Here is an 11,764-nt window from a genome sequence, read left to right on the forward strand (position 1 = left end):
GAAGAGGTTTTGATGCAACTTGAAGGTTTTGATCTAAGGATGCTATTGTTACTTGTCAGATCTATATTTCATTATTATGATACCTTCAGTTTGGTAGTTGCAGGCGTTTCCAAAGTTTCGATTTTCAGCCGGACAAGAAACTGTTGAGAAGCTGGAGGCACTTACTGCCAGAACAAAATGGGAAAACCATTTTTATTAGTCGACTGACCAAAAATACAGAATAAAGGTATAGAGCATGCTGTCATTGTTTCTCCAGTAACTGAGAGGCAACCAGATTTAAAATGGAGACTTGAACGCTACGTTTTTTGCAGTATGCAGTTAGCTTTGTGAGCATGGGCTGGACTGATGGTCACTCTATATGCTTCCCTTTGGCTAACATTTAAAGAGTCAATATAATATTTCTGTGGCTCTAAAGGGACACAAACAGGACATGAATTGATGGGGGCAGATTGGACAGCATAAGGAAAGCTTCCTTAGAGACCTTGGCTCATTATCTGTCTTCAAGTAACAGTATTTCCCATGTGGACAGGGGGTCTGAACAAAAACAAGGATGTGAATATGAAACATATCATTACCATCCATTCTGACCTGTTAAAATCAATATAATTCTTCTCATTGATGCAGAAATGGTCATGCATTTTAAACAAGGCACACTAGACAGTAAGACCGAAGAGAATAATTGGGAGAAAAGTCGCCCTTCTTACCCCGTTTATAGGATAGGTCTTCCATCCAAGCTCTCCAAGCACAGACGTCGTATCCAGCAGCACAACTGAAATGGGTGAAAAGAGGCGAGAGGAAATACAACCATTAGCAATCTGTCAACACACAAAATGTCCTATTTTCACACTGGAAATTGAAATATCAGTCATAAACCTGTTCCTTTAGACATTTTTTATATTAATAGAAATTACTTTGTCGGATGAATATTTATGAGCATGGTGGTGTATACAGTGAGAGCAACATTTTTGCCACTTGCGACACAATTTGGGGACTGATGGATTGCAGTCAGATTACTGTCAACAGTCCATTCCCTCCCCTGCCATCCCTTTCTCCCATCCACAGCTTTACCTGAATCTCACTAACAACAACCTGCTCTTCTTCTGCTGATGACTGTTCAAGAGATACAATCAGGGATACATCTGTCTTCAGCTCCTCTTATGCCATGAGAATGTTGTGTGTGTTTCATTATGCTAACTATTAATCAATATCCCAGTATGGTTTTTAGTTATGTAAATTAGAGCTTCTGTATTGCACTTAGACAGTGAAATTAATCTTGGTACAGCATAATATCATAGTCAGTTGACTCTAACTTTCCAAGTAGTGTTAAAAAACAAAGCAATTTTAACCTGGGAAATGTTTTGTCTTGCTCTCAAACACAGTAGATTTAATAATTCAGGAGGATCTCTCCCAGCGACAAGTGATTTACAGTGAAAAGGAGCAGACACGGCTTCCTTAAATTTACCAGTTCAGTGTGATGCCAGCATAACACCACTAAACAAGTTTTTACCTATACTTGCGACATTAGGGAATAGACAGTAGGCACATATTCTGTTGCATTTTCAAAATCCATAAATATTGCATGGAGCCGATCCAGTCACCTTGTCAAATGTGCCAAATGCACAGTATGTGTGAAAATACAGTTATGTCCTAAATGTGTGCATCATGAAGTAGTTATAAGAAAACAATGATTATTCAGGGAGAGAGTGATAGCTGGCAGAAAAACAACACTAGAGTCAAGAGGCTTGTCTAAAAGCCAATCATTTCTCTCACATGACACAAGTCATCAAAAACCTGTCGCCACAAAACTCATCTTTAAACTTGTCCTTGAGCAGCCATTGACTTAGATCTTAAATGTTGAGCTGTGAATCCCACATGCTTTGTAATGAGACTGATTTCTGACAAATCATAGTGTAGTCTTCAACTCTGATAACGACTGAGTTTTAAGTGTCAGTCAGTCATGAATGTCCGCTTTGTAAGTGGTCCTTGGGGGGCTCATTATGCCAACACAAATCTTTATCAGTGACAATATTTCCTGAATAAATCTCCATTAACATCATTGCTCTGGGATAGCTAGTTATTATAACTGAATGTATATCAAAGGAGGTATTAGTTTCAATGGTTTTATAATATCATTTGTGAATCACAATGTCAAGGTAAAAGAAAAGTTATATTTATATCTGTGAATGTACTCTGACGAGATCAAGGCAAGCATAAAGGAAGAAGGGACATTTTTGAAACTGTCTGTTCCACAGTTATGAGCCAATACACCTCTGATGGAGCGTGGTTGACAGAGATTGTCCAAGAATCTGCTCACTGAGGTTTTCATTGTGTGTGCATGTACAGTATGCAGCTGTCATACACAACTAAACCCTCCGCTATTCCACTCGTCTCCCAGAGCGCTTGTATTGGACACACTGCAGTGACACAATGTAACACCTGTTTTGGATCGAGCTAAACGGGTGTATCACGACATCCAAGAGTTATGAAAGCCATGAAGGATATGGGACCACTGTGTTGTCAGATTTAAAGAAAATACAACACAGGCAAAAAATACAGATTGATGCTTGCAGTGTCAGTGTGGTTGTACAGCAGAGAAAAAATAGAAAATTCTTCCTTGTTCTGTGGCTTTGTGTCTCTGTATGGTTGGGGTGCTCTGTTGTATCTTCCAACATAATATTGCTACATATTGCTAGGTTAACAAAATATCCTTCAAAAATGTAATATAACCTGTTCATAGACACACAATGATTTGTTATGCTTATAAAAAACATGTGCTTTTTGATGATAATATTGTAAACTGATAATCAATTCTAATAAAACAGGTGTTTCTAATAGTGGGATGCAGAGACTCACATAGGTTTTTCATGGCGTTCCACTTCAAAATCAGGAATTGTTGAAATTCATTGTAAATTCTGAATCTATAAAAAATATCCAAATTAAGAATGCCTTACAGCAGCATTAATTTGATTCTGATTTACTTTTTGGCCACTGGGGGCACAATCTGTTAACATTGACATATCTTCACCTTTTAAGTTATTGTGGCAAACTTGTTAGCACACAATTGCCTTATTACACATACAGTATGGAACCACATTAACATTAATTTGATGTTGGGTTTTGGGCCACCAAATGAATGTAAGTTCAATATTCACTCTCTTTGTAGCTCTGTTTTTGGTCTCCACCAACTCGAGGGAAATATCTGGCTCTTTAGCAGCTAAATAATGCTCCTCTATGTTCACCAGCTAGTCGCTAATTGTATCTGTCTGCTGTTTGGTGCTAAGCAGGTAGTGGAAAATAGATTAATTAGAGTTTTTTTGCTGAAAACAGATGCCTGCTGGAAATGGGTTGATGAGATCAGTGAAAGTAAGTAGAAATAGTAAAGTTGACAAAAACCAAAACAATGAGCCTAAACATGCTAAAACGTTGTGAATGGCTGAGAGCTGCAGAGTTGGGGGTTTAATTATCTGTGAGCTCATCCCTTTTTTTAATTTAGAATATTGATTGCAGCTTTAATTAGACGTACTGTTTTCATGTTCAATTTAGGTTAAGTGTCTGTAAATATGTGGCATATAACTTAAATGTTAAATCCTTATTTTACTACATAAGCACACATTTTGTATGCACTCTGTTGTAATTGGTTTACCAACCAAAAAAGCAGAGGTAAAATCAATGTGTTACTGAGGTCATGTTATTGGAGTGGGAACTCCTAGTGTGCCAGAGAAAGTATTCTTAAACATAATGGCTGTATGCTTCCCAAAACCTGGCTTATAAGTGAGGTTTTTAAGGACAGAGAAATGTGTTTTCCTTAAGATTTCAAATGCCATCTGTAAAAATCCATATACTGTGCATGACTGACAGCTGGGGATTGGTAAAATCTGATTCTCTGAGCTAAAGGGAGGACACATGGAAAGAGACAGACATACTCTGCAGCAAGAGTAAAAAAAAGTGTGAGATGATATATTATTTAACAGTTTACTAGTTGTATCTAAGGTTTGACCAATATGCATTCTGATGAATACCATTAGGCTATGTTTTGATTAAGGTTGCTGATAAATGTTGCTATTAATGATATGTAGTGGCTGTAAATGTATCCATTTTCAGAATGTATTTTCCCCAGAATTGTATTCCATTTATTGTCGACCTCTGAAACAACATTTAGGCAATCATGGTGGGACACAAAATGCTATAGAGGGGACCATGGCGGATTCAATTGCCTGTGAACCCTGAAATTGCTGGAACTTTCTGCGCTTCACAAACCCTATCAGTAGGACCAACATAAAACATTTTACTCCTTTTATGTTTTGTTGAAAAAGTTTGCGTTCAAGAAGGTGGTGCTCTTCTCTTTGCCCGACCGTAGTGACATCACTGCTCATGCTACGTACCCAGTTCTTCTTCTGCTTAAAAATTGGAAAAATTAAGTAAATCAAATCATGTACACCAGATGATATTTCATACTAAAGACTTAAAAAAAAAAAAAAAAAAACACAAAGCATTTAATGAATCCTGTTGTGTTATATCAATCAGAGCTAAAATGGAGAAAATTGACATTGATTTATATGAAAATGTAACATATAATTCTATTGATTGACCATCCTATCCAACACAGCTAGGGAATTCTTCCTGCTGATCCTTTCATACTCCTCTTCCAATCTTGTCTTCTCTGCTCTGCTAGCTTATTTTAATATTTGCCTACCAATGCCGGGTCAGTTCCATGTCAGTGCCAGTACCAGGCTTGAGGACTAGCTGGCAATGTCAGTGGTGTTAATGGACACCATTAGACAACTATGGGCAGGAAAGCAGCACAGTCCCTGGAGGATGGCCTAATTAATGAGAATTGGCCGTGTCGCTCACTGCAGAGAGCAGTTTCACACTTCACTTTGCCATAAATGAAGAACAGCTGATGTGCATTAGAAGGCAGCGTGGAAAAGTATCCAGCAGAGAACATTGCACTGTTGGGTCAAAACTTTGTGTTACGAACTTTGTAACAGAAGAAAAATAGTCTTGATGGAGAAGTTCTATGAAGTGTTTATTTGAAACAGCTGTTTCTAATTATACAATGCACCATACTATATTTTAAAGTGTAAGAGTACAGAGGTGCTTAAATTTGCCCAAAATACAACTTTGGAATTTAACACCTCCGTTGTGCTGCCTGACGTTATTTTGAACTGACATTCCAGTGACCTGACAACAGCACCTGACAACTCTTTATGCATACAGATACATGCTTTTTTTAAACAAAATGTATCTACAGGGTTTCCAGATAACAACAGTAATGTGTATGTGTGTGTTACTGTGCACATTTACATTAACATTTGAATGTGTGAGCACTTTTACTTCACTGTGTGTGTGTGCATTCTGGTTTGGGTGAATGACTACCGAGCAGTGTACACCATAACTGCCTGCGTGTACATAACCATCATCTTCTCTCTCTCTCTGTTTCTCTGTCTCTCTCTATCCCTCCATAAAGTTATCTTTCAGCAAGGCACCCACAGACCCTGCCTGGAGCTCAGGCTCCTTTGGGACTTCCACTGGTTAGATATAAATAGAACATGAGCTGGCCAACTCATAAATACACGGAGCTCCAGTAGAATGATGACATCTCCTGTCTGGCCTACAGCCATTGCAGACCACACAAACACCTCAAAATAACTACAACCCTAACAAAAGACCAAAAGGCAGTCTCATCCAGTGTTACTTTATGTCAATTAGAACTGGGAACAGTTTGAGTATTCGGATTGGGGGGGGGGTTAAGATTGTTAATTTGAATAGGGCTGTCCTGTATTAAAGAACTGTCTGATTTGTTTAAATATAAAAAGCGGCATGAATTAAGAACCAAGCATGGCTCTTAAAACATTCATCAATGTGGCTGATTAGGTACATTATATGCAATTGCTTATAGCAGCACACTGGTTTCAGTTGTACTGAAAAATGAATGTAACATTTTTTGTATGCAGTATAATTCCTTTATTTCTTAGACCATTGTGGTTCAAAAAGCAAAGCAAGAAATAAAGCTTTTAATTTGCAAGCTCCCTACATACCCATTCCAGTAAACAGCAAGTCTTGTTAAAAGACAAACAATAGCATTTGATCAACAGAGACTTGTGAAAATTGATTTTGGTGAGGATTGCATACTGTCATTTAGTGGTGTAAACAAAGCGCTGGGCTCTTAACAGAGGGAATGATATGCTGTGAAATGGAAAACTATCCATAGCAGAGGCAACCTGACAGGCATGACAAGATCTTCAACACGTCTCCACACTCCACCAAGATCAAACCGTCAACAACGTAATAAATGGCAGCAAAGCAAATCTTTGAATGTGGTTGATCAGATCAGATTAAATAAGAGATTAGTGAAGGGAATTCATGCCAATAACATGTCATTCATCCATTCAGCACAGGTCAAGTACTGCTGCTGCAACATCGCGTATAAGCATGTTGCCCACTCCTCAATCAGTAGTGTCACAACAGGTGTTTTCAATCAGCTTTCAAAGGCAAAACACCTGCAGTGATAACGCTGATTAGGGTGCAGCTAAAAGTTCCCACAGAGTGCAACAGCAGTGTTCTATGAGATAAGCATTAAATCACACTATATATACACATGGAGTTTATTACTCATGAGTAATAGAACATTTAATATTTGCATACAACAAATACAAATACTATCTAAATATTTTTTGCATGTTTCATTTACTAAATACTTCACAATATTCCCATAACATTAAACCATGTCAAACCATGTTTGTATTGTGATTTCCTTCTATGCGGAATGCCATTGTTTTGGTACAGTAAATACACAGCAATGAGCAACTCCCTGTCTTTAATATATAATTGTATTTTTATTATGTTTTCCCAAAAACTTACTTACTTGACCTCTGTTCAGGTTTAAGCTGGATGAAAGCAGCTCTGCTGGAACAAAGCTAAGAAGAGAATTCGGGACATGTTAATCAATCTCAGTGTATGTACGTCCACACAGTCTGTCAAATTAGGCAAAACAAGTGAAAACACCTGTGTGGGTGTACCCAGGGTGTGTAGGGTCCATATACTTGCTTTGAACTACGAATGTGTCTGCAAGATGCAATACGCACATGAAGGGTAGGGGCAGTATGGTGATGTGATAGGGTCAGGGGTCAGTAGACACGTAATCGCCAACAATAGCAAAGAGTTTTGAAGATGAGTTAAAAGCCCTGTCACTGCCCGATCCGTACCGGAAACCCTGTTTGTTCAGGTTCTATTCCCTGACCAATGGGCTATCCTGTCCTAAACCATTCAGGGTCAATGCCTAACATCAACCATCTTCACACATGGGTAGAACAAATCTGGTTTCCGGATCGGCAGCCCGTATTTGTACAGTGTGTCATTGCTGCTGCACAGTGACAATACTCCGGAAGTTCTAAATGGTCTGAGATCATTGGTGAGCCCTCTAGTGGAGTCCTCCAGTAACACGCGTAGCACATACGCAAGTATGTTAACAATTCTGTTCCCGACCCAGCTGGTAAAAAGCAAGTATATTCCCGGCCTTATTTGTTTCAGGCAGAATCCCTTGATAGTAGTTTATCAGTCTGTAACCTAATGTATGTTTTGCATAAAATATACTGCATATGTAAGTAAGCACATAACACTTGTAGTGAATGGGCTAAGATATGCAACACTACCAGCGCGGTCCATTTAATACCAAAGCTAATTCATATAAATGACATTCCAAAATTAAACAGCTTTCACTGAGGCATATTTGCTTCACTCTTGACTTTGATAGGAGTTATTTTCCTCAAGTGTAAAGTATGAAGTGGATCTCGCTCTCCAGGTGGCCATAAAGCTCACATACAGAACAACTCAACAATCATTATCTTAATACATAGAAGCCGAGCCCTGACTAACAGTCTCCAGCCTGGAGTCATCTCAATCTCTCTAGAGGACCTTCGTGGAAATACTTTTTATTACATGCAGCAGCATGTGCTCCACTTAAAGTAGTGACTGAGATAACTTCTACAGCCCTAACTTAGCTTACCAGTACATGCATAACTGTGTACATATGGAAGGCAAATCTGATGAATCTGTCAATGTTAAAAATGGGATTTGCATTGTGTATTTTTGATGTAATGTTTTCAGAATAAACGCCAATGCATACATAATTAAACTGATTGTGAAAATATATAATGTTCTTGCTCCTGTGTATTAAGAATTCACATCCACACATGGTCAAAAGCACACACTTTGGCTTGGTCAAAGGTGCAGAGTTAACATTTTTGTGGCTGATTTTCCTTGACAGCACACGGCTGGTGCATATATCCTACATCTACAGCAGTAATGGTGATCTTATTGCTCTGAGGGTGGCGCCAGTGAGAGCAAAAGCTTTAATTGGCCATCCACATAAATCAATGCGAAAAGCTGCACTATTTTCATGATGATTTCATAGCTAGATCCTTTTGAGTCTTGCGATCTGTAAAGGTATACAGCCCGACCTTTTACTGTATGTGTTGCTGACCAGCTTCAAACTTTCAAAGACCCAGCAGTGTCTAAGTGAGATGCATTTGACCAACAAAAATGACATTCATGTGGTGCTTTGATCTGACTCATATATTTCCCAAGGATGGATTGCTTTCTTGATTTTTCATGCCTGAATCTCTGTCAGGAAAAAACTATCCGAACAATGTTAGAAGTGTGGAACAAAGGCGCTGTCTCCCGATTTACTGGGTGTAAGCAATCTTCTGCTCGGGGAAATTCAACAAGGGCTCAAGAAATCAGGTTAGTAAATGAGATCTGCGGATGTTCATTATAATAAATGTAACCTGCTGCCGACTTCACAGGGGAGCAAAATAGGGAAAAAAAGATTAATACAAGTAAATATTATGGAAAGAGATCTATTGATGGGAAAATGGGCTTGTTCAAACTTGGCAGTGAGTGAGTAGAGCTTTGTTAATAACTGTTTGCAATCCCAGTTGGGTTGATGTGAGGGATTATCTGATGTGTTGCTGTGAGAGGAGTCACACAGCCGAGAAGCAAGAAGTGATTGGTTTTTATTATTTATCTCCTAACAGCTGACATCTCGCCCAATTTCCTCTGTGAAATCCCCAATCTCTTGTGGCTGGGTTAGCTCAGTTGGTAGAGCAGGCGCACATATATAGAGGTTCACTCCTTGACGCTCCGACCTCTAAAAATAAGAAATCCCCAATCTTTTGAGTTCTGTTTGTCTGTGTTCAGAGTTCAGATGCATCAAACTACACTAAAACACCTCTGTGTAATGTTGACTTTTGTCCCCAGCCTACAGTGTATACTGTAGCTGAGCGGGAAAACCAATGGCTTTACTAGTTTTTCTTTTTCATGGTCATGATCTCTGGATCTCAACATGAATTGGGTGCAAAGGTTGAGACAGACACTTGCAGACACTTCATGCCCCTGTAGAATTTAGTTACCTTAGTAACCATGTAAACCAAACATTGAATTGTCCTCAACAAGCCACCATATGCAGAAGGAACCTGAAATTATTTTTGGCAAAGTCAAAAGCAATAGGCTCCATTGAGAAACAAGTGTGATAGTAAGGTGAGAGACATTTATCCCTGAGCACCTAACGAGGCACTTTCCTTTTTCATCTGAGTTATTATCAGTGTTTCCATTCTGAGCTGCGCCGCTCTGTGGTAGACAACGACTGCCATTGTGGCCATGAGGTCCCAGACCAGTCAATATGAAAGACTAAAGTACAATAGAAAGCAGACATCAGTTCAATCATTCAATCTGTGGCAGAGAAAAACACAGAGTGAGGCTGTTATGTAGCAGCTGTCTAGGAGAACAGGGAGTAGCATCGCTCTTATTGAACTGAGAGAACAATAAAATATAACCTGGGGGGCAGATCCCGCTGTGTCCCGCACAATCAATAAGACTATTTTAAACCTCACTGATGCCGTGTGTGTGCACATGGATCTACGGAGGATCACACACACACACACACACACACACACCACGCACACACACACGCACACGCACACATACAGACACACACACACACACACACGCACACACACACACACACATACACACACACAAAAGCGTGTGACCATACACACACATCTGCACACTCAAGCATCACATAAAATGACAGATGAACTGAAGGCATTACCCTGTATATACAATGACTCAGACACTTACACTTACATGCATATGTGTGGTCATGTGCATTTGAGAGCCCACTCAACATAAAGTGCAGACCTGTACACCTGCAGATGCACACACTCACCAAATAAATTCATCTTTGGCAGCTCAGCACCTTTTACTTTGCGTCTTAAATGTCCTGCAACACCCACGGCACAAAACATGCGAGTTTGCACTCACACACTGAAACGGACATTCTCACTCTGTCACCCACTTCATGATTGCTGCTCTATTCTCTACCATGTCTCTGGATGTGTGTGTGTGTGTGTGTGTAATGCATAATGTGTAATTAAAGCAACCTCAGGGTTGTCACATCAGGAGCTGATTTCTATAAAAACAGTGTTTCAATTTATTATTTGATTCAGTGTTTGGGTAAAAACTGAGCTGAGGCAAACCATTGAACTCTACTGGTAATTAATAAACTTTAAATATGAATCTGGATTCTGTCATAGCATATTTATATGCAAACCGAATGCTTTTTTTTAGATTATTGAGAGTAATATATTTGATATTTTATTTAATAAATAAAAGAAATAGGAATGCTCCAGACAAAGGCAAAACATTTTTTTTTTATGCGCACACATGCATTAATGTCAGTTAGTGCAGGACCTTTTCTCGGTTTGCTGTTATCAGTTTTTTGGTAATACTTCTGTGAAGTCTGTTAGGCTACTTTAGTGGTTCTTACAGCGAACGAGGGATTAAGTGGAAAAGCATTGCAAGAGTAAATGCATTGTCAGTATTTAAGATGAGAAGTTCAGGTATTTTAGGAGTGAATAATTAGACTCACCTTGGTTGCAGTGGCTGAAACGAGTGACGACAATTCCAAGAAAGAGTGAAACAAGGAAAAATCTGTTTCCAAAACTCATGTCTGCTGCAACATTTATCACCGGCTTTATACGAGGTAGCCTAGATGTAACTTGGTCAGAGAAAAGAGCGGCTGGATTCTCCACAAGCACCGATTCAATGGTCCTTACATTCGGTCCCGGTTGAAGAGAACTGCCGGGTGACGGAACAAAAGGAGATCCATCCCTTACCTGGAGGCAGCAGCGGCGATGGCGCGGAACGGGGACGTATTGGATAAAGTGGCGAAAATATCTAAAGTGAAATCAAAATGTTTGGACGGATGAGAAACACCTAGATCTAACAACTTTGCAGATTTCATGGACTTCGGTCGCCGATATTGCCTTGTTTTAAAGATACATTAAATGTCCTTTTCAAGTACGTCTCCGTAGCGCACAGAGTCGTGACAGACTTTAGAAATCCTGTTTTTGGCACAGCAATGTGCCAGCTCCCTGTCTCCAACCCGGTCCGCCGCAGCAGCGAGATGAACAGAGTGAACAGAGAAATAATGGGATGCAGCGGAGGAGCATCTGAAGCGGCGGCTACAGTGCACTGTAGAGACTGTGCGCATCTGTGCAGGATGCTCGGCACTAGAGGGGGTTAGCTGATAAGGCAGCGGCGTGTGTGTGTGTGTGTGTGTGTGTGTGTGTGTGTGTGCGTGCGTGCGCGCGCGTGTGTTATCTCATTGGTTCAAGTGCAGGGCTTCCCAAATTTTTCCACAAGGGCCTCAAAATGGTAAAATAGAAATCATTTGACCTGATGAACCCCATCTGAGAGTAGA

General features: G+C 39.7%; 1 protein-coding gene across 2 annotated transcripts in view; it reads right to left on the bottom strand.

The window, feature by feature from the left end:
* Positions 1–11,560, bottom strand: part of epha6 (eph receptor A6) — a 210,808-nt gene extending 199,248 nt beyond the window's left edge. The window contains exons 1-2 of one of the 2 annotated variants that reach the window (XM_039817396.1): positions 10,931–11,560; positions 705–769 (exon numbers count right to left, since the gene is read on the bottom strand). In XM_039817396.1, the coding sequence (XP_039673330.1) occupies positions 705–769; positions 10,931–11,009 (144 nt within the window). In that variant the 5' untranslated portion in view covers positions 11,010–11,560. The remainder of the gene's footprint in view (positions 1–704; positions 770–10,930) is intronic. The other variant, XM_039817397.1, reaches the window with a different exon arrangement.
* Positions 11,561–11,764: the final 204 nt, after the last annotated feature.

Source organism: Perca fluviatilis, chromosome 12, assembly GCF_010015445.1.
Source record: "Perca fluviatilis chromosome 12, GENO_Pfluv_1.0, whole genome shotgun sequence".
Lineage (NCBI taxonomy): Eukaryota > Metazoa > Chordata > Actinopteri > Perciformes > Percidae > Perca > Perca fluviatilis.